The 24,222-nt window shown below is 36.9% G+C and overlaps 1 protein-coding gene across 3 annotated transcripts in view; it reads left to right on the plus strand.

Annotated features, from left to right (window-relative positions):
• LOC128858587 (protein trapped in endoderm-1) overlaps positions 1-24,222 on the plus strand; it is a 67,610-nt gene that overhangs the window by 32,310 nt on the left and 11,078 nt on the right. For all 3 annotated transcript variants that reach the window (XM_054094979.1, XM_054094980.1, XM_054094981.1), the window contains exons 2-5: positions 5,150-5,235; positions 6,770-6,915; positions 15,494-15,594; positions 20,172-20,274. In XM_054094979.1, the coding sequence (XP_053950954.1) occupies positions 5,151-5,235; positions 6,770-6,915; positions 15,494-15,594; positions 20,172-20,274 (435 nt within the window). In that variant the 5' untranslated portion in view covers position 5,150. The remainder of the gene's footprint in view (positions 1-5,149; positions 5,236-6,769; positions 6,916-15,493; positions 15,595-20,171; positions 20,275-24,222) is intronic.

A 24,222-nucleotide genomic window follows, 5' to 3' on the forward strand; every position in this document is an offset into this window, starting at 1 on the left:
ACCTCCATTCCAACATCTAGGTCACACCATAAAAAGATGCAATAATAACACCACATATGAAATTTGTAACTTTCCGCCTTATATCACACTGCCATGTCAACGCATAATGTGCGATAACTGTTTTGGGCCTCACAACGTCTCTGCCAGAGCCTATCCAAAATACCTACAAGAGGCAGAGATATTATAAATAAAGACTGAGAACAAGTGCAGTTATGCTGAGGCAAGCCGCCTATAAAAACTACAAAAACCCATCAACCTAAGCCAAACGCAATCTTACTCGACAATTCTAAACTCAACACAACTTTCTCACTACAATCTCGCTCACAACTCCACTCAACCGCTCAAATGCACTAACCAATCCGAACACGTCTCTTTCAAGTTCTCATTCAATTTCTTAACACTCATTGGACCATACTCATACTCCTTCAATAGCCATCACAACATCGACATCTCAATCTTAATCTCTCATCTAACTCAAAGGATTAAAATAACATCCACTCAATAGCAATTATCTGCGCTGTCTCCCTAATGCATTCTCCAGCCACACCAACTATCAATACCATGAACTGTAATCAAAACAATAGCAACGACGAAACTAATGAATCAACAACTCACTCCAGTCAATTTTCTGTTGACCACTCAAATCTTCTTACTACACCCTACAATTCCTACAACACCGCATACATTGAATCTTCAACTCATCCCAACACAATCCTTCAGTCTCTATTAATTCAAGAACCTGAAACACAACGATTTGCTGATGTTCGAAAAAAAAAACGAAAACGGAACGATTTACAAGACATGTCAAACGATTTGAAAACGGAAAATGCGAAAATATTGCCCGACAACGATTTGCAGAACATGCCTGCCCTCACCATATTGCCCCAAACAATATTCGCCGTATTTTCACAACATCTCTAACATTAACTATTCTAAACAAGGTGTGGCATATAAATCCATAAAAATCTTCAACACAAAAGAGTCAACATAACTCTCAATTTATCAGCTGTTGCTGTCGAATGTTAAATGTCCAATCACTGTTATTTCCGGTTACGTTCCCCCAAAACTAGACATTCTCTCACTCAGAGATATTGCAACTTGGCTCCTCAATAATCATATGTGGTAATTTCAAAGGATGGAGTCCACTTTGGGGTTCACCAAACGCTAATCGTAGGGACACTATAATTGAAGATTTCATTCTCGCTTCCAATTTGTGTATCCTCAACAACAATATCCCAACCCACTTCTCCACCCACAAATAATTCACACATGTAGATCTGTTCACCACCATTTGTTCACCACAACTATTCCCCATTGCATCCTGACGCACGCTTGAGGATCTACATAATACCTACCACTTCCCGATAGCTTGCTCTCCACCCATCTGCAACCCCAAGTACCCTCAGCATTAAAATTACTTCTAAGTGCACCACTACCAAAGCTAACTGAGAGACATTTAATAATATATTAAGTGACAAGCATCTTCCTTACTTCGACAACACCAACTCTCATAAAGAAGCCGCTACAATTCATAAGGCTATGAGGGTAGTAGCGAACCTAGCAATACCACCGACTCATCCCCGTAAAGCCTTAAGAAATGTGCCCTGGTGGCCGCCAGAACTAGGTAAACTACGGCTTGAGAAAATGTTAGTCTGGTGGGATTACCAAAGGTGCCTCACTCTTGATTCACTGATAATTTACAAAAAGTTTAACGCCCGTTTTAACAGGGAGAAGAGAGAGGCTAAGTCCATAAGCTTTGAAATATTTACCAAAAAACTAAACTCTAGTTCCCTAATCGATATATATCAGCCTCATTCTATTAATTCTATAACTGTAGACAACACTATAATTACAAATCAACACTCCCTTTCATTAGAAATTATACAGAAAATTTTAAAATCTTCGGAAACATCCAACTTTCCACCGCAACTCATAGCCTTTTCCAATAATATGCCTTACATGCGTGCAACCGACGCCACGAACCGCATTGCTCTTTCAATTGAAAATAATATCAATATTGCTGAAAAAGATTCTGCTTTAAAACTATGTTAAAGTAAGACCCCAAGCATTGATCAAATAAATTACGATATGTTACGCCATATTCCCATATCCGTTAAACATAGACTACTCCAACTCTGTAACTCAATTCTTAATCATGGCATAATTCCCCAGAGTTTTAAGGCAGACGTAATGTACCTATTTTAAAACCACAGAAAAATTCATCGCTTATTGAAAGTTATCGGCCCATCTCCCTAATAATAATACGATCAAAAAGCGTCTATCATCACTTATCTGTTCTTGCAATCGACTCTGCACATGCTTTTGACAAAATAGGAAGTCACATAGTTCTCAAAAAGCTTCAAGGCTGGAAAGTTGGACCAAAAACTTCAATTACATAAAATCCTTCCTGAGCAATCGCAAATTTCCTCGCAAGGCAAATACCAGCTTTTTCCCATTTCTTCACAATAGAATCCCTCAAGGATCTCCCCTGTCTTTTCTTAATAGCTTTTGATGAAGTTAGTAAAATTATGAGCCTACAACCTAACATTAAGCATTGTCTATACACTGGCGACTTATTTTTAATAAGCAATAATAAGAAAATAGCTGATATTGAAACTTCATTTTGTACAGCTCTAAGCGCTTTGGACGAATTGTCAAAACATTCGGGTGCTTTTATTTCATTTGAGTAATACAAGCATGTCTGCAGGAAACAGAATTGTAATCAGCTTAACATTCAATATAGCAATCACAGCATAATTAATGTAAATTTTATGAAAATACTACTGGATCCGGCACTCGAAGTGTAAGAAATTAAAAGGCCCTAAATTTTGTTTGGAAAATTGCTTTTATTCAATTCAAAGTAAAAAATGTTTAAAAATATATCAAAATTAGGAATCAATTTACTTTTTGCCTTGACTATGGCCTTGAGACGGTCCAGAAATGAATCGCCAGCTGCCCGAATTCGACTTGCTGATATTTTGGCCCGTATGCATCGGATACTATGGTTAGATATTTTCAGTTCTTTCGCCATTTGATTGATTGGCACTTCGTTGGGGATTTCACTCAAGTCGCTTCTTCACTTTTTAAACCATTTCATGTGAGGTTGTAGTATTTTGATGACCATCTCCTTGACGTTTCGCGATGCTACCAGTATGATTGCAACGAATAAAGGTGCGATAAACAAAAACTTGATTTACTTTAAGGTGCTCGAGCTCACGAACAATCGCTGGTTGTGATTTTCCAGCCAAATATAATGCAAATCACGTTTGAAATCCATTACTGATTTTCTTTTTTGGCATTTACTCTCGGCAAAATGCTTCCGCGCGACTGTAAACAATACTCTGGACTGTCATTTACATTTCGGGTGCCTGACCCTGTAGGTGTTATTTTTGATAATAAAAATAGTTGAACAGATTGAATATTTAAAATATTTATCATAAAACCGTAACTAAACTAAATATACAATCAAAACCTGACTACGGTCTGCAATTATATTTGAAATGTGGTAAATCTACCATTAATAAATTCAAAGCACCATTTCATGCCGCTGTTCGGAGGAGTTGCTTTTAGGACAAAATTCACTATAACTATGCTAATGGAAGGTGGTTTTCAAGCACTTGAAGATTGCATTAAATATTTCAGAAGTCGCATAATATACAAATTATTCTGCGATTCCACTCATATTCTTCACCATGAAATTCGATTACTGCATAAAAGAAGAAGACCACTTTTACATAAATTAACATTACGCGAGGTAAAATAGCTCGCCGCACATTTAAACTTGAAGATATCTCCAATGAGAATACCTCAAACTAAGCTCTAAACTAAGAAAGCTTTATCGAAGATTTATGCTGTTTACAAAAGCAGTGCACCAACAACACAACTTATGAGCAAAGTGCACCCTCTGACCATGTCGTAAATCTTGGCTTAAAATCGTGTTTGCACTTTTATAACCTACTTAACATAACATCAATTAACCCCATATACTCCAGAGCTTTAAAGTCTCGGCTGGGCGCCAATTGGTATATCTTCCAGCATGAATATACATATATACATAATTGGCGCGTACACTTTTGGGTGTTTGGCCGAGCTCCTCCTCCTAGGAGGCCGAGACCCGAAAAGTGTGTGAACGCCGATTATATATTGTATATATATATATATTAGGGCGGGTCGATTTAATATTTATATATATATATATTTATATACCACCTGGGCTGAAAATTCGTGTAAGCAGGTGTAAGCCATTGTTTGATATGACACGGTGAGTTTTGGCCAACTGTGAGCAAACGCGGTGCCCTTTTCGAACAGAGTTTTCTCATTGTCAATATATAGCCAACACATTCTTTTGATATCTTTACGATGTCAGCTAACTTACACAACTTCACTTCTCGATCATTCAAAACGATTTGGTGTTGTTTGATTTTATTGATGTTTTCTGGTGTTACCGCCCCATTCGGACGACCACTGCGTTGTGCATCATTGGTGTCTCTATGACCACGTTTGAAGTTAGCAAACTATTCTTTTATTGCTGTACTGATGAAGGGCGCACTTTTGAAACCATTTCTTCGCTTGAACGGTATTTTTCCCCTTCAAGAAGCAGTGTAAAATTAAAACTCGAAATTCGTTTTGATCCATTGTTTTAAAAATAACAAAAGTAGAGTTAAAAAAGAAATCTGCGTTCTTTCCACTAGACTACCGAACCATACGCTTTATACAACCATAATGTATACTTGGGTTGAAGACCCCATCTTCTTCCAAGCATACGTTTACAGGCATTTAAAGCAATTTCTGCTTTCCTTACCCGTTCTTCAACGTTTAATTTCCAGCTTAGTTTATAGTCCAGAGTCCCTAAGTACTTTGGACTGGGTGAAAGTGAGAGATTTGGCAGTCCGAACGCCATTAGCATACATCATCAGCGTACGCCATCGTTTTTACCCCACCTCTATTAAGTTTTATTAAGATTTTGCTAATCACACATAACCAAAGATGTGGAGATAATACTCCCCCCTGTAGAGTGCTCCTTTGGACCTTTTGGTTATGTTGGTATCAACCCTATTAGCTTTGATGATCCTGGTTTATATTCGAATAAGTTTACGCTTAAGCATATTTTATATATATTTTATTAATATTAAATTATTATATTTTTCAGAATGGAGAGAAGTATTATATATCCGCACGCTGCCACCTTATTTGCTGCTGTTTGTGCAAGTATTTTCACTGTAATAGGAATTTTTGGTAAGAAGTAAACATTTCTCATACATACATTTTTGAAAATTTTTTGTCAGAAAGCTAGAAAACTAATTAGGTCGATATAACTGTGTAGTAATCGTAATTTTGATATCGAAAGATATTATTTAGGTTGAAAACATTTGTATTAGAATTTCAAGCATAACTATTAGGTACATTTTTTAAGACGCCGGTTGGCTAGAATGGCATTAGCCAATGTTTGATTGGATAAATTTCAAAAAACAAAAAACCACCCATGTAACAAACCTCTTAGCATTATTAAGCATTTAAATACATAATATATGTAAGCATTTTATATTTACGAGAAGGAGATACAAAATATATAATACATATACATTTTTCTTAAGTCAGTGGAAGTAATATAAAAAAATATGTACTCCCCCTTAAAAATAAGGATAATAGCGTTAATATAAAACGGAACAGCCATAAAATAAAGTTTTTTAAGAGTGATGAAAGACGTAAATAAAATTGGCGTGGACTTTTTAAAATTTTGAAAATGACTGCTTGAAGGACCTTGCTAAGAGAAGAATTAGTAGAACTTAAATTTGTCTGCTTATAAAAATTACTTGTTTCAAATTATTTTCGAGAAGGAGTTTTCCATGAAGATTCCGTAATTCGGACCGTTCAAAGCTGCCGCATGATTGGAATTATCGGATGTTTTTTTAGAGCTTGAGAACTTTAAATGATAATGTAAAGCAGTAATATTGTTGAAATGTTTTTTCTACAATCTGGTAAATAATTTCATGGCATTTATTTTTTGAATATGATAGGCCAGATATGTCCACCGCGGCTAAAGTTAGTCAATTCGATCAGTCCAATAAATTGATTGTTAATCGCGCTGTATGCCTAGTTGCGCCGTCTTTTTGGAACCAAATGGCGTCGATGTTTAGCTGATTAATTTTTGGAAACCTAAAAACCCCGTCAGCATGGCTCGATAGCACTCGCCATAAACCGTAATGGCAATTCCTTCCTCATTTCGCATGATATAAGGACTGATGATGCCGCCAGTGTGTAAACCGCACGTAAAATGTACAAAGTACTCTATAATCTTCGCGAACAGATTTGCTTCGATGTAAGGTAAATTTCCACAATTTGGAAGCATTTTTCTGGCGGGAACGATTTATGATGACTCCGAACCTTACAGAAAGATCAGCACAGTTTGCCAATCTCAGCTGTCAAACCATAGTTATAGACATCGATAGTAGTTCTCATGCAGCTACAAAAGCATTTCACTTAAAATGAAAAGTTTTCATTACTTTAAGTTATTATAAAGTTTAACTGGACCGATTTTAAAGTATAAAATAATAACACCAAATAAGGCATTAATTATCTAAGTAAGTCAAAGAAACAGAGTTATCTTATGTAATCAAATCGTCAATCTCTTTTTAAACTCTATAATTAATTTGTAGAAAAATTGTCTTACGTAATAGCGCAACTTTTATTGATAAATTTGCGACTATTTATTTACAATAAATTTGATATACGCCAAACTAAAATTTTTTATTTTCGTTTTTGCTTTCAGGCAACTTAATTACAATCATTGCATTACTGAAATGCCCTAAAATAAGAGGACATGCGACCACAGCCTTTATTTTGTCCCTCAGTGTATCGGATCTTCTTTTTTGTTCCATTAGTTTACCTTTAACCGCTGTGAGATACTATGAAGAAGTAAGTTTCTTTGTTGTAGTTTATATTACATGCTTTTACATACATTTGATAGAGTATCCCACAATATCTTAATAAATAAGTTAACTTGTTTAACCTGTTAAGCGATTAGTTTTTCTTAGACAGCTCGATTTACAGTGCTGAATTAATTTCAAGCGAAGACCGGGATGCAAAACCGGTTTTCAGCCAAATATTGGATTCCCCGTGCGCGTTGGCTGAACGATTATGATAACGATTATTAGGAAATTCAGTGTTCATGCTTACTTTAGAATGTCAAAATAACAGGGAAATTTTCGTTTTTTACTTAACTTTAAATTTCATAGCAAATACGACATTAACTAAAAAATGAACTTTTGAAATTGACGCATATATAGTATACGACATAATCACTTAACAGATTAAGTTTCATTTCATCGTTCTTAGAATGAGTTAAATTGTATTTAACGCATATGAGTTCTGTGGCAGGGGCGCACCCAGGTTTTTTTCTCTGATGTTTATATGCCAATAATTTATTCATATTCTAAGAAGAGGGATCGATGCAATAAGTGGATAGTTAAAACACTGAAAAAGTGAAGATTTAGAGATTATAGAAATCGTATTTTAACTATCACAAAAAAATCCCCAACCATGTTTTCCAATAGTAGTTATAAATTAAAGCTTATTTTACCTCGAAAACTGTAAGAAAAAATTGTAAATTGTAAATGTTTTATTTAATAATGTGTATGAGCTTCATTCTTTCTAATTACTATTGATATATTGATACTATTGATATACTATTGATATGGAATAAGGTCGTCAACTATTTAAGGTAGTTGTAGAAATTATGAATTTTTTCTCCAAATTTCTTTCTATTCTCATACACTCTATCTTTCATTCTCGCAAATTGTTATGGAAAGAGTTATTAGAAAATGTATTATTATTTTTTATCAAGCATTTAATTCCTCCTCAAAGTCTTCTAAGTCACCACTATAAAAAATATTAAATTTTTTAATTTTTTCATCCTTATTGGCACAGTTACGTCAAGCGATTTTGGAAACCCCGCTAAGTACAAAGCAAATTAGAAATAACAAATTAAGTCAATTCCTTCTAACACTGAGGAGGTCTTAATCTGCCACCACCCTCGGGCATCGTATCGAATATTTTCAGGCCCGGTGCATTTGTGTCTATCTCCATGTCTGCGTACAGCTCGTTGTTCTATCGTCTGCGGTGGTTGTCGTCGCCAATGTGCAAAAATCTTTCTTACAATCCTTCTCTCAAACACTTCAAGGGCAGTTGCATTACGTGTTATTATTGCCCAAGCCTTCTTCGTCATATAATATAATGGGACGGGCAAGTGATTTTTGTTCATCGAGTCAGGACTTCACTACTCAATTGCCTACTTAGTCCTAAGCAGCAGTTGATGGCAGTCGGTTGGTATTTATAAATTCAGTGTAGTAATATCGTCAAAGCTAGAAACCTCGGGAAAAGAAAGCTATTAATTTCAACTTGCTCCCCAGCATTATTGTATAATTATACTTTTTTCAATTCAACTAAAAACTGAAGTCAAGCTGCTAATATTCATGTTTTGGACGGCACTATTTTATATTTTTTGGAAGATAATTTATACTTCACAGAAATGAAGAGATGTAACATCTTTACAAGACCCTCCCCACCAAACCATTGCGGAGACTGGATGGTGACCACACTTAACCCTTGGAACAACATTTTTTGCGTCTTTAGAAGTTATAGTATAGATTTTGTAGCTTAGCTTATTAAAAACCTCTTCAACAGTGCACATTTTCTCAACCGTGAAAAAAAATATTTTCATGGCCGCTGACCTCGTGCCACCGAAGGAGCTGCTTGAATCTGTCGAGCCCAATTTTCTTCAAGCGGATTGTCAAAAGATGACCAGTTGACCGGCTGAAGGATTTCATGTGGAGATTATATGTAATTAATCTTGACATGGATCTAGTCGATTCATTTCCCCGGACATGATTTTCTGCTTTCTAAGGGTATTTCTGCGAATTCTTTCTCGAATGGCTGCACTGGTTCAAACTACATAAGGACAACCACTTCTTTTTCTGTCTGTCACTTCAGACGTTGAAGAAAAAATTTTGATTGAGTGGTAAACAAACATTCTCGAAACATTAAGTTTTTTCAGCAATTCGTAAATCTCACTTGCACTTTTACCACACCTATGTAATGAAATCACTGCAATACGATTTTCTTAGCTCCCCACTCCATTGTTAACAAGCGAAATTTGGCACGAAATTGAGTGTACGAGTAATTTATGAGTAGACAATGCATACAAACAAAAACAAAAATAGCGAAACTTTTTTCTGCGCATTTGTTCTCACCCTATGCATTGTAACAGTACTATGTACCTACATATACAGTGGCTCACAGCTTATTTCGTGTGGCTGTATGTTAAACTAAAGAATTGTAAAATTATTTTTATTTGATTTACTTTAAAAAAAATTTAAATGCACAATCAAAGATAAATTATTTCTAATTACAAACATGTATAAATGCATTCAAATTTTTTCTGCTTTAGTAGAATATTTACAACAAAAACAGAATACTAGGTAAATTGACGTCACAGCTTATTTCGTGTGTTCACTTTTACCGTTATCGGTGCCAGTAAACCGGTTAGCAATTATAGAAATTTGTTTTGCATAATATATTAGATTATATCCTTATTTAGTTTACACATTGAAAGTAGTCGGTTGTCCAGCTTAATTTAAAAATACCGTGATGGGTCGTCGTACGTCGATTGAAAGGCGCGAATTAGTGATTACGCATTACAAAAATGGAAAGTCGCAGAAAAAAATTGCTGAAATTGTAAGTTTAAGTACTTCCACAGTACAGTACATTATTCAACGCTTTTCTCGTGAAAAAAGAGTGGTTGACAAAGGCCGCCAAGCTCCAAACAAAATTTTTACAGAAGCTGATGAAAGGTGGATATTAAGAAAAATTAAAAAAGATCCACGAATTAGTGCGCCAGCTTTGACAAAAGAGGTTGAAAAAGTACTTGATAAGTCATGTAATCCTGAAACAATAAGAAGAATTCTGCGCAAAGCTGATTTCCATGGTCGTACAGCTCGAAACAAACCGTTTGTTAATGAGCATAACAGAAGATTAAGGGTGGAGTTTGCCGAAAACCATGTTAATAAAGACCAAACATTTTGGAATGACGTTATTTTCGCCGACGAAAGCAAATTCAACCTCTTTGGTTCCGATGGAAAGTCTTTCGTTTGGCGTAAGCCCAACGCGGAGCTGGACCCGAAGAATCTGCGTGGTACAGTAAAACACGGTGGGAGCCATGTAATGGTTTGGGGCTGAATGTCAACAGCTGGTGTCGGAGACTTGGTTTTTATCTACGAAATTATGGATTTATTTATTTATTTGAATTTATTAAAAAATAATTTACTACAAAGTGCTGAAAAATTAAGCATTCGGGACAGGTTCAGCTTCTATCAGGACAATGATCCGAAGCATAAGTCGGAATTAGTGCAACGGTGGCTTATATGGAATTGCCCTCATGTGGTAAAAACGCCAGCACAATCACCTGATCTCAATGTAATTGAGAATTTATGGAATATTCTGGATCAAAAAATTATAAAACATAACATAAGCAACAAACAAGATCTAAAAACAGCATTGCAAGTGGAGTGGGAGAAAATATCTCCTGAATACACTGGAAAACTTGTTAGCTCCATGCAATCCCGGTTAAAAGCTGTATTAAAACAAAAAGGCTACCCTACAAAATATTAGATTAGTAAAAACATAATAAATTAAAAAAAAAAATCATGTTTTTTCTAGTTTGGTTAAGCACACGAAATAAGGTGTGACGTGGATTTTCTTATAATTTTGATTTTGCTGTAAATATATTATTTAAGAAGAAATAATTTAAGTTTATTTATGTATGTTTGTAACAAGAAATAATTTATCTTTGAATGTACGTTGACGTTTTTTTTCTAAATAAAGTTTATACAAAAATATTAAACTTTTTTATTTTGATAAACGGGCACACGAAATAGCTGTGAGCCACTGTATGTGTATTTTGCCTCATTGTACCGTGTAAAACTTAAAAAAAAAATTGGAATTAATAAAAGCTATAACTTTGTAATAAACAAAATATTCCCTGCCATTCTGTGGAATACTCGAGAAACGAGGATTCCATGGCTAGAGGTCTTTTTCAAAAAAATTCGTATGCTAGGGCATATTCCAAAACGCATGAGAAGGGTTAAACGAAACTTCAAGGTAATTCTCAAAAATATACACGCATCTATTGACACTGAAGAAATCTCTCAAGAGCTTAAAGATCTCGGCCACACAGTGACAAATACACACAACATCAGTGGAAGTGGCCGAGTTGAAACCGAGCCCGAACAATAAAGATATATATGAGATCAAGTATCTATTTAACTCGAAAATTGTGTTTCAACAAAACGCGAGATTCCTCAATGCCCTAACTGTCAACACTACGGTCATACAAAAACCTTCTGCGACAGGAAACCCGTTTGCATTACGTGCGTTAGATCCCTATTATCCTCAAATTTGGCAGCCGCATCGCACATAGAGACAACGATGGTACTTAGACCACGAAATGGGTCCGTTGTGAGCCGCGGGGGCTGCGCTACATTTACCTCTCCATATTGAACCATCCTGAGTTTTTAACAAAACGTGAAAGGTTGTGATACCTAAAGTGTATAGATTATCTATATTCGTTAAGAAGTAGGATTTTAAAAATCGGTTCCTGCTTCTGGCTAGAGCTGGGCATGTGCAAAAAAGGTGTTGAATTGTTTCCAACTCCTCATTTCTGCAACTACGACAGAAATCATGCGTGTAAACGACTAATCTCCTTGCATGATTTCCTCTGAGACAATGTCCAGTTGAAGTCTACTCAGTTTTATAATACTCTTGGAAAGACGTAAATTTAGCCTTGATCATCTTTGCCTAGTATTTCACAGGTGTTAACGCTAATCCATCTTTGATTTGCAGATTAGTGTGTCCTTAATGGGAGGCTTACAAGTTGCGAGAGGTATCTCCATAAAATTACTTATGTTTGGCATACAGGTACCTTCTCTTGCAAGTTGGTCTGCCCTACAGTTCCCTGGTATATCTCTGTGGCCTAGAACCCAGCGTAAGATTATACGATATTGCTTGGCCATCTCATTAGAGATTGGCGGCAACGTAAGTCTTGCGGCAGATCTAGCTGCTAAACCTTCTGCCGCAATGTCAATCAGTGATAGATTGATTATTCTTTCAAGTGCTACCATAGGAGTAGTTTTAATTGCCCCTGTCGTGCAAAGTATTGAATACTTTCCATACGTGTTTTGTGTGTCGTTTTTCGCAATGCAGTCCACCACACTAGAGCACCATAGAGTGTAATTGGCTTTAAATTTCAAATTTCGTTAATAGCTTATTAGCTTCGAGTAACCAGAGAAGTGGCGATAGAACGCCACTTTGTGACGTGCCGTCACATGCTAGTTTAGTGAGTTTAGCTTCGTTCCATTCCGCACGTATTATTCTACAACCTAAAAGGCGGCCGCCGTAGCAGAATGGGTTGGTGCGTGACTACCATTCGGAATTCACGTAGGTTCGAATCTCGGTGAAACACCAAAATTAAGAAAAACATTTTTCTAATAGCGGTCGCCTCTCGGCAGGCAATGGCAAACCTCCGAGTGTATTTCTGCCATGAAAAACCTCCTCATAAAAAAATCTGCCGTTCGTAGACGGCTTGAAACTGTATGCCCCTCCATTTGTGGAACAACATCAAGACGCACGCCTCAAATAGGAGGAGGAGCTCGGCCAAACACCCAATAAGGGTGTACGCGCCAATTATATATATATATATATATATATAAGGTTCTTTATCCATGAATAAACAGCGGATTGTGTATTTGTTGTATCTAAGCCCCTTAGAATGGCTTCCCTCGACACATTGTTGAATGCACCACTAATATCTAGAAATATTCCTAAAGCGTATTCCTTGTACTCTAGAGCTTTCTCTATAACTAACACTAGTGAGTGTAACACAGTCTCTGCGGATCTACCTTTAGTATATGCTCGTTGTGCCCTAGACATAAAGTCTGACATCCTATTTTCTCTAATGAGGGCTTCGAGGATTTTCTCAAACGTTTTCAGGCAGAATGAGGTCAAACTGATTGGCCTATATTCCCTTGAGAGGATGGGGTTACTTTTACCTGCTTTCGGTATAAACACAAAGCTTGCTTCTCTCCAGAGTACTGTGCTTATTGTCTACTCTATCTCTGCGTTGTAATAATGTCTTTTGGGATGTTTACTACGATATTTCTAACAGGCTCCTGACCTAGCGTACTGACTAGATCTTGTAGTGATTCTTCACATGTATCAGTCCAGTTATCTGATGTTTCGTTGTGCGAGCAGAATTTTCCGACTGTACGGCCAGCGCTCATGAGAACGTTCCAGGCGCTCATGGAAGGAATTTTTGGTCGCATCGTCCTTCTCTTGCGTCAGGTGTTCGGAAGCCACGCTTTCCTTAATATGTAATCAAAATATTTTACACATGGTAATTGTGTACTGGGATGAGCTTTCATATGCGCCTTAATTTAGCTGTAAATTTTAGGTACCGTTATCCACGCTTTGCTTTGTCTTTGATGCCAGCGAAATTTATGTCACAAAAGTTGGTATACAGCAAACGATTGTTCAGTTAGCATAACATTTATTTTTACGTATTGATTAAAAAAGCTAAAGCTGTTAAGAGGAAATAGTTAAAGTGAGTATACAAATTTAGGGAAGTACGTTTTGTATTAATTTTTCCGACATTTTTAGTAATGGCACCAAAAGGAAAAGAACTTTCTGATGATTTAAAAAAACTGATTATAAAATATCACAAGGAACATAAATCATTACGATAAATCTTTTGATAGATAGAAGTTTTGCTATAGTTCAGAAGATTGTGAATAAATATAAAAATGCGGGAAGCACCACTAATAAAGAGCGTTGTGGGCGTCCGCCGCTCTTGAGTCCCAGAGAAAAAAGCTTAGTCGTACGGAAAATCGGGACAAACCCCAAATTGAAATTTGAAGATGAAAATGAGACTGGAAAACAATTTAGCAGCCAAACTATTCGCCGGGTTTTGCATAGTGCTGCTTATCATGGGCGCAATGTTAGGAAAAAGCCCTTCGTGAGTAGTGTCAATCGGAGTAAACGGATTTTATTCGAAAAAGATCATGAAAAATATGACCATACGTTTTGGAATCAAGTCATATTTTCTGATGAGTGTGAGTTCAGTATCTGTGGATCTGATGGCCGTGAATAAGTTTGGAGAAAAGTTAACGTGGAATTGGATCCAAACAATAAGACCGGCTCTGTGAAGCTTGGAGGGGGCTCTGTGATGGTTTGGGGATGTATGGCTACGAACGGGGTTAGAAACTTGGTATTTATCGAAAATATTATGGATCGATATGGTTATTTAAATATTTTGAAAAACATTTTAAATGAAAGGGCTACGAAATTGGGCCTTGGAGGAACCTTTATCTTCCAGCAGGAAAATGATCCCACGCACACATCCAACATTGTACGAGAGTGGCTGTTAAACAATGTGCGAAAACAGCTGAAACACCGCCACAGACCCCGGATACCAACGCAAGCGAACATTTATGGGAACATTTAAAACGGCGACTGAAAAACGTCCTTCAAGAGGAATGGAATAAAATACCACCAGCTGTAACTGAAAACTTGGTGAAATCAATGCCATCACGACTTAAAGCGATTGTAAAGTCTAATGGTTATCCTGCCAAATACAAGGATTTGATTTTAATTATGTTCTTGATTTCACAAATTAATAATATGATGAACTGTATACTTACTTTTGAGACATGAATTTTTATAAAGTTTAATATAAAAAGCTATAATTTGTTCCTTTTTAAAATTTTGTCATTATTTGGATTAAATATAATTTTTGTATTTCATTTATGTAAATAAAACACAATTTTGTTATAACTTAGGTTGTTTGAAGGAATCGATTGGGTGAAAATTGAAAACGTGTCCGGTGTATACTTACTTCTGTTACTAACTGTATATGGAATCATCCTCCAACCCAATATAAACTATAACAAAGAAGACTGATCAGACATCCAACTTAACTTCGTGTATATACATACGTACATATTTGTTCGAAGTTCTAGTCAGTTTGTGCGTAAAATCTACAAATTGGACCTAGAATTGCGTCATATCCGTATGAGAACAGGGTTTTGAAAATCGCACTTGTTCGTGTCATATCATATCATGACACTAAGCATGAGTTTTTTTTCCACAAATGGAGGGGTTTACAGTTTCAAGCCGACTCCGAACGGTAGATATTTTTTATGAGGAGCTTTTTCATGGCAGAAATACACTCGGAGGTTTGCCATTGCGGCAAGGGCCGACCGCTATTAGAAACAACTTTTTTTCTTCCTTTTTTTGTGGTCTTTCACCGAGATTCGAATCTACGTTCTCACTGAATTCCGAATAGTAGTCACGCACCAACCCATTCGGCTACGGCCTTTTTTATTATACATACATAGATACATATTTCGTGTTGAAAATATTATTAAATGTTATTTTCCTTTTTTAGAAGTGGACTTTTGGAGAAACGCTTTGTAAAATATTTCCAATAATATTTTATGGCAACGTTGCTGTATCCCTTTTAAGCATGGTTGGAATCACATTGAATAGGTAAGAGTGTTATAATGTTTTATCATGTGGGGGTTAGCTAAAATTCTACACTAATTGAAAATTTCAAGACGTATTACATTTATTGTTAATATTTATTAAATGTATACTTTTTAGATATATTACATTTATAACAATATATATATCAATTCAAAGAATGACCCTTTTTCAGCATCTCGTCGTAGTTTTGTGCGAATATGGGAGGAAGTACGTTATACGCCATTTGTGTTAATTTTCTTAAAGTATTTCCGAATGCCTCTGTAGCCGAATGGGTTGGTGCGTGACTACCAATCGGAGTTCAGAGAGATCGTAGTTTCGAATCTTGGTGAAAGACCAAAATGAAGAAAAAGTGATTTCTAATAGCAGTCGCCCCTCGGCAGGCAATGGCAATACTCCGAGTGTATTTCTGCAATGAAAAAGCTCCTCATAAAAAATATCTGCCGTTCGGAGTCGACCTGAAACTATAGGTCCCTCCATTTGTGGAATAACATTAAGACGCACCACACAAATAGGAAGAGGAGCTCGGCTAAACACCCAAAAAGGGTGTACGCGCGAATTATATGTAGGTATATATTTATTTTCGAATGATGTTTTACATTTTGGGCATTCCATAACCACAAGGTGGCTATCACCTTCAGCGGTTGCACTTCGTCGTACCCGAAAAGATGCGCGAGTTTCTTTAGCTGGCAATTTATATTGCATCCTCCGGCTAATAGATCCAAGCGTCGTGCGACCATACGGCTGCACAAACTACCGAACAACAGTGCGCCACGGGCTTTCTCCAATGGAGGTTCAGCGGGTCATCAACAAAACGAAACCATCAAAAGCCATTGACCCTGACAGACTTAACATGTTGATGCTGAAAAACCTGAGTCCATTGCGAGTAGAGTACTTCACAATATGTCTATGGCCACTCTCATAATTCCTGACAAGAGGAGAAGAGAGTGGTCCCACTACTGAATCCTGGGGAAATCTTATCATCCAACAACTCTCCTTTCTCGAGTAGTGAAGACTCTCGAAGCGTTCCTACTCCCACTCTACACGAAACATCGGACCCCAGCCTCACATCAGCATGTCTTCCGAAGAGTACCACCAAAGCTCTAACCGCTATAAATATCCGGATAAACCGCGGGCTTAACTATACCGCCCCTGCGAGAGGACTGTCTTAGTAGCGCTGCACCTGAAGAAAGTTTTCCCCACAGTCAGCCATTACACGCTACTATATGCCATTATATAGTCGATCGCAAATTATCTGAGTGATCGCCACTCATCAGTAATCTTTGAAGACCGAATCTCTAAAAAGAGGGTGGTGTCTTTTCACTCTTTTCAATATCGAAGCTCACAGCGACCAGAGGGAATCTCCTACACTGCGATTATTCGATATTGGCGTCGTGCAATTACATTGGTGGCCTTTGTGCCAAAGTAAACGATTATCTCCCCAATCTTTCCCGCTTTTTCACTGCAATTGTCCGGCTGGTTCTAAACTACGCTGCGTCTGTAACTCATCTTGAATTGATGCGCTTTGAGGCATTGAGACTAAAATGATAAAGTTTGCTGGAGGTAAGTCCATTAGTCTTGTCGTTTTTTCTGCTTTGTATATAGCGTAGATCTCAGCTTAAAAGCACTACATCCGTCTAGGAGTTTAAAGGAACGGGTTAAGGATAACTGTTCAGAGTACGCTCCCGATATGTCACTGTGATCCGATATGACTCTGGTCTGCCAATCCTTTCTGTCCGACATTCTTATTTTGGAGTTTTTTTTAATATTTTTTTTGCGAACCAGATAGCCTGTTTTCGATGCGACTTACAAGTGTTTCACACATAGTAAAACTGATGCACGACCGTGCGTGCTTGCTTTTAGCAAGCCTGCGGCTTTGATCCTTGAAGCAGATTTGGTCGCTATCACTTTAACATATACGTGGGCGCTTGTGAATAGCGAAAACGATGTTTTTACTTGTACGGCTCGATCCAAAAAGAACGAGACCGAAAATTATTTCGTTTATTAGCTCAACAGTACAAAGCAAAAGAATGAGAAGTTAAAAACAAATGAAAAGTCAGACATGGTTGCATTTCAAAATATTAAAATTGAATAAAAGTATATGAACAAATTAAACGATAATTATTAAGAATGTAATAAGCTTAATCTAGTTGTGGTGTCCCCACATTTATATTTATTTATTTATTTATTTATTTATTTGTTTATATAAAATAGTACATAGTAAGACTAAGGTCTTTTAATAGTACTTCAACAATATTATAAGCAACTGGAATAGTTTTAACATACAAGTTTCTTAGTCTAAAATTTTACACCAGTTCATTTACGAATTAATCCAATATATTAAACTAAACTATAATAATAAGAAGAAAAGAAGCAATAGGAAAAGAAAAGAAGGATTTAGAGAAGAAAGAACAAAAGTAGTAATTAGAGAATGTAAAGAGAAATTTAATGCTCTAATTTAATGCAATCAAACACTTTTAAAGTAATTATAGACTTGTGCCCTGAAGTTAAATCTGTTAAGTCCAGCCTTACCTTACCCGTCCAGTGTCGGGTAATGAGTTCCACACTTTAATAGCGTTAATGAAAAATAATCTAGATGATGGTAGGTAATTAAATTTTGGAACGATGAATTTGTTGTGTCTGCGAGACCTTACTGGTATCAACTTCTCTGTCAGATAGGGCGGAGACTTGAATAGTGTAAGTTTGCATAAAAATATGCAATTTCTAGCAGACAAATAACTGTTAAGGCAACATCCCAGTAACCTTGATCGCCATGCAGAGATATGTTCATATCTGCCAATCCCATATACATACCGAGTGGCGTTATTAAATGCCACATTCAGTTTATGGCAAAATGTGGAGTCGAGTTTGCTGTATACCACCTCAGAGTATGTAATGAGAGGCATAATTAGCTGGAGAACTAATTTGCGCCTCGTTTGCTCTGGCGTGAATGTTGCAGAGACTCTCAGCTTACGCAATGTAGCATAAATGTTCCCCACAACCCTATTTATATGGTCAGCACAGGTAAGTTTTGTGTTGAGAATGAACCCCAAATTTTTTACCTTGTCCATAAAGGTAAGGGAACTTGTACCTATCCACAATTTAGGGATATTGTCAACATGCACGACACTATTACATATAGGTAAGACATATGACTTTGACGCGTTCAGACATAAAGAGTTTTCATTAGCCCATACAGAAATAGCAGACAAATCACTGTTTATTTTGAAACATAAATCTTCAACGAGACCAATACGACAGGACAAGTACAATTGTATATCATCAGCATACGCATGGACATTCACAGACTGACAAACGTTAAAAACATCATTGACAAAAAGACTGAATAAAAGCGGACCAAGGATAGACCCTTGCGGAACTCCAGTGTGTACGTATCTAGACTGAGATGTTGATTTACTGGTCTTGACCTTCTGTGTTCTGCCACCAAGGTAGCTGGCCATGAGCTTCACCGCACTGTCTTTGAAGCCGAAATAGTGTTTAAGCTTCACATAACATAACAATTTGTGATTCACTGAATCAAATGCTTTAGAGAAGTCAAGTAAGCAAAGTAGAGTCAAGTCTCCGTTGTCAAAACTAATTCTTATGTCGTCCAGTATTTTAACCATTGCAGTCGAGCAACTGTGACTTTGTTTGAAGCCAGATTGTAGTGGAGAGAGTAGACGATTGTTCTGTACAAATGATGAAATTTGCGTGGCCATCAAGTTTTCGCAAACTTTGGAAAATGTGGGCAGTATGCTGATAGGTCTATAGTCACCAGCATAAATAGCATTTGCCTTTTTTGCGACTGGGAAAACTATAGCCTTTTTCCATACTGCTGGGAAACATGAACTAGTCAAGCAATGTTTTATTATATGGGTAAGGGGTCCTATTATATATTGGATGACTATACGGACGAGTTTTAGCGAGATACCATCGTCGCCTATTGCATTAGACTTTATTTTGGATAAAGCTTTCAGGACATCTACCTCACTAACTGTCATAAATTGAAACTGTTCTTACGAGGAAGGGTGTATTAGAGTCTAGATCGACATTGTTCTCGGAGAGACACTGTTACCTCTTGTAAGATGTGATTCCTCATCGCGCACTGCGGTCTCGATGTAAGAGGCTAGGTACCTAGTGACCCCGGGTCCTGTGGTGCGCATTATTCACAGCTTGCACATATTGTTTATATACCTACTTGAGATATGGATATGGTTTCCATAGCATTTAAAATATTTTTTTGTCTAGCTTTTGTGAAATTTATGGCCACTTCCTCCGTTATTTTTGCCTTTATTTATTTTTAATAAAGATAAGTTTTGATTTCTGCTCACGGGATATGCAGAGTTGCATTTATAAAGCTATGTTTACAGGGTAGCACACTTAATATTTAATAAATCAAGATTGTATTTGTAGTTTTACACTAATAGTCTTTACTTCGATAGCCTTATAAAATTGTTGTTTATCTGGGCATAAAAGAAAAATGTTGGGTAAGAATTTAAAATTTAAATAATAGGTGTTACAAAGGATTTCCTCTTTTTATATTTGTAAATTATAATGTAATTGTTATATTATTTTTCTTTCAGATACATTCTGATTGCCTGCCATTTGTTATACGTGCAAATATATAAACGGAGTTATATCTTACTACAACTTGTTTTTATCTGGTCAGCGTCATTTTTAATGCTCGTAAGTTATTTTTTTTATTTTAAATTGAATCATTGTACCTCACCAAGGTGAAATCTAATGTCAATTAAAAAACTAAATACCTATATTGATATACGTGTATATTAGGGGTTCTCAAGTAACATAAAATGTTATAATGTCATGAAATCGTAATATTAGTTTGGGGATAATAAATCCATTATTATTGCCTAAAATTCAAAACTTTATTTAAAATGTTTCATATTGTTGTATAATTTGTTCCCGTTTTAAAGGTAACTTCCTAATGCCCATCTCATAGATGTCTTGGTCCTTATTGACAAAATCTTTAGTAATCGATTTTCTTCTCTTGATACCAATTTCTTATCACTCAGGAATGCAATGAGAGGTAAAGGTGGTAGTCGCTTGTTGCCAGGTCCGGAGTACATGGTGGATGCATTAAAACTTCCCAACCAAGCTCCTGGAGTTTTTAGCAAGTCACCACAGTGAGGCTTTGCGTTGTCCTGATGGAAAGCAACACCTCTTCTGTTTTCCAATTCTGGTCAACCGGTCCAGTTGTTGACAGTAGAGATCTGAACTTAGCGTTTGGCCATATGAAAGCAACTCAGAATAAATGATTCCTTTCAAGTCCCACCAAATACACAGTAGAACCTTCCTGGCCGCTAGTCCTGGTTTGGCCACTGTTGGAGCTGCTTTACTACGCTTTCACGCAATATTGTCTTATGTGTAGATGGAAATTCGATCCATCTTTTTTTTTTGGTGTTAATTGGTGTTTCACTCAAATATAGAGCTACTTTTTGAATTCAGCTTTGCGTAAATAGTTTAAAACTGTTTTATGGTTCATCTTTAGCTCCTGGGCGATGCTAAGACTATTAATATGCCGGTCAACTTCGTCTATTTCTGTGATTTAATCGGTATTTTCGACAACACCTGTGCGAGGTGTATCTTTAACATCAAAAATACTTGAAATATGCACGTAATTAGCTGTTACAGTATCTGCACCATAAACACTATGCACAGGAAAATAAATTAAAACTATGCGTCTGTGCTTTGTAATGCAAAAATTTCGGGTAACACCTGGTTACATGCCCCAATCTCAAACATCCTGCCCGGCTTAAGCCTTTGTACTGGGCGCTGATACTGTCGTTTGACGTACATGCCGACCGCAGATAACTTGTTACCGTACCGTACTGGTACCGTGCTGGGAACGTATTCAAATATAAATTCTACCAACGACGATCTTCGGTTGGTAACCCTTAAACCACCAGAAAGAGAATTTGGAAGTGAAAAATTAACTGTGTATAAAATATAAAATTGTGCGAATCCGATTAAGGAAAATTTTCTTAAATCGGTAGTGTATAAAATAACGTAAAAATAGTGTATAATAAAAGCATATTTTGCTAATTAAAATTTGGCGCTCAGAGCTTGCGCAATGTGAAAATAACACAATAACAAAAACACCAAACAAAAATGTGAAATCAGTATAACATAAAACAACAGCTTCAATCAGCTCAGCTTAAAAACTAGGTATTGCCAACTGACAAAAAACAATAATAATTTACAAAATTAAAAATGGGCGTTGGCCGCTCCCCACCAAATTGGGGTGGTACGAAACAGCAACAACAACAAACAAATGCAACAGCAGCATCAACAACAACTGGAAAAACAGCTGCAACAGCAAGCCCAACAACCCCAAAAACAGCAACCATAGCTTCTCCGTGGAATACACAATGTCTTTGTCCAAATATTAACTCGCCAAACCCCTTCGAAAATCAAGAACAAATCTCGCAACAGAAAATTATTTTACTGCAAGACACGCTGAAGTTGCCACATAACCAGAACATCGAAGAAATCACTCCCCTGTCCGCTCTAAATGAACCACCCCAAAACCAACAGCAGAGTTTCTCTCCAACACCTTCAACCAGTAAATATATTCCAGGTAATAGTTGGCAAACTATTGACCTCATCTACCCCTGAAGTCTACAAAAAGATATTATTGTTACTCTTCTGGAGCAAAGAGACACCGAATTTTATTGACATTGACAATCTCTCCAGAGCTTAAAGATCTCGGCCACAAAGCGACAATTGTATACAACATCAAGAACAGAATTACAAAAAGGCCACTCCCGATATTCATTGTCGAGTTGAAACCGAGCCCGAACAATAAAGATGTATATAAGATCAAGTATCTTATTACCTCGAAAATTGTGTTTGAACGCCCACGCCCAAAACGCGAAATTCCTCAATGAGCTAACTGTAACTGTCACACAAAAACCTACTGCCACAGAAAACCTGTTTGCATTAAGCGGGCTGGAGCCCACTTATCTTCAAATTTTTCGCGTAAGACGAAAACAGATAACGTCAAATGGGCCTTATCCGAATAAAATCATCTAGCAAATTATAAAGACTGCAACCCACCCCTCAGTCCAAAGAAATAACATCGGAGTCCTCAAGTGAAATGCGAGAAATGATCGCACTCCTCAGACAAGTCTTGCAACAATGATTAACCTACTCGTAGCCCTCACGACTCAAAAATTAAGCCACTCAAACCCATTAATATTCTCCTTTGGAACGCGAACATAGTTGTGGGAAACCCGCAAGGCCTCCTAGCAATCTCATCAGTTTACAGTCCAACCAACCATGCTATAAAATCTGAGGAATATGAAAAATTCTTCTCAACCCTCGGTAACAGATTCCTTGCAGGGGGAGACAGTAACGTCAAACACACGCAGTTTTCAGTAGACTATTAGACTATTAATTGAATTAAATAAATAAATGAATTAAAAATTGAATCTGATTATAGTATTCTCAGGCTCCCCAACATATTGGCCGACTGACACAAATAAAATACCCGATTTAATCAACTTTTGCGTAGCGAAAGGTATTCCGGCTACTGAAATAACCTGTAACTCATATTATGAACTTTCCTCCGACCACTTTTAAATACTCAGCTGACACTCACTTGTCACATGCTTTCTTTATAACAGTAAAACTGATTGGAAGAACTTTCGGACGCTTGTAACTTCAGCAGTTGATCTGAAGCACCCTCTCAAGTCCAACGAACATGTAAATAATGCTGTAGAGCATTTTAATAGCTGTGTCCAGCAAGCAGCTTGCGTAATGAAGCTACAACGATCACAGATATCTCGTATAGTTGAAGAAAAACTGATAGAAAAATTCCGCGCGAGAAAGCATTGGCAACAAACCATACACCCTGGAGACGAAAAAAAACCTCTGAATCTCTTACATACGACCTCAAGGAACTTCTCAAAAATGAACGTAACTCAACTATAAAACTATCTCAGTAACCTCGATGCATGCTCCTTTTCATATTACTCTCTTTGGAAGGCAGCAAAAAGTTCAAAAGGCCAGCTTTAGCACAATCAGCCATTAAAATGGAAAATAACAAATGGGCTAAGTCGGATCTTGAAAAAGCTCAAACATTTGCCCGTCACTTATCCCGAGTATTTACCCCACATGATATCGAACCCTCAGTAAGTACTACTCAAAAAGTTGAAGACACCTTGGAGCTCATCCAGCCATAAAAAAGTTTTCCAAAAAGGAAGTGAAAGAAGCAATAAAAGAACTTAAAACCAAAAAGCCCCCGGATATGGTCTTATCACTGGAGAAGTACTAAAGCAACTCCCTTCAGAAGGAATATCCTTCCTCATGCATATATACAATGCCTCAATATTAACTGGTTTTGTTCCTCCCCAATGGAAAGTTGCACTAATAATAATGATTCTTAAACCCGGAAAAATAGCCGAAAAATTGAAATCATATCGACCCGTCAGCTTGTTGCCTATTACCGCAAAAGTTTTGGAGTCGCTATTTCTCAAAATAATGATGCCCATAATTGACAGCCGAAAAGTAATCCCAAATCACCAATTCGGCTTCAGAATAACACATGGGGCCATCGAACAAGTACAGAGGCTCATAAGTAATATTCACATAGCATTTGAACAGAATAAGTAT

Source organism: Anastrepha ludens, chromosome 3 (genome assembly GCF_028408465.1).
Source record: "Anastrepha ludens isolate Willacy chromosome 3, idAnaLude1.1, whole genome shotgun sequence".
Taxonomy (NCBI): domain Eukaryota; kingdom Metazoa; phylum Arthropoda; class Insecta; order Diptera; family Tephritidae; genus Anastrepha; species Anastrepha ludens.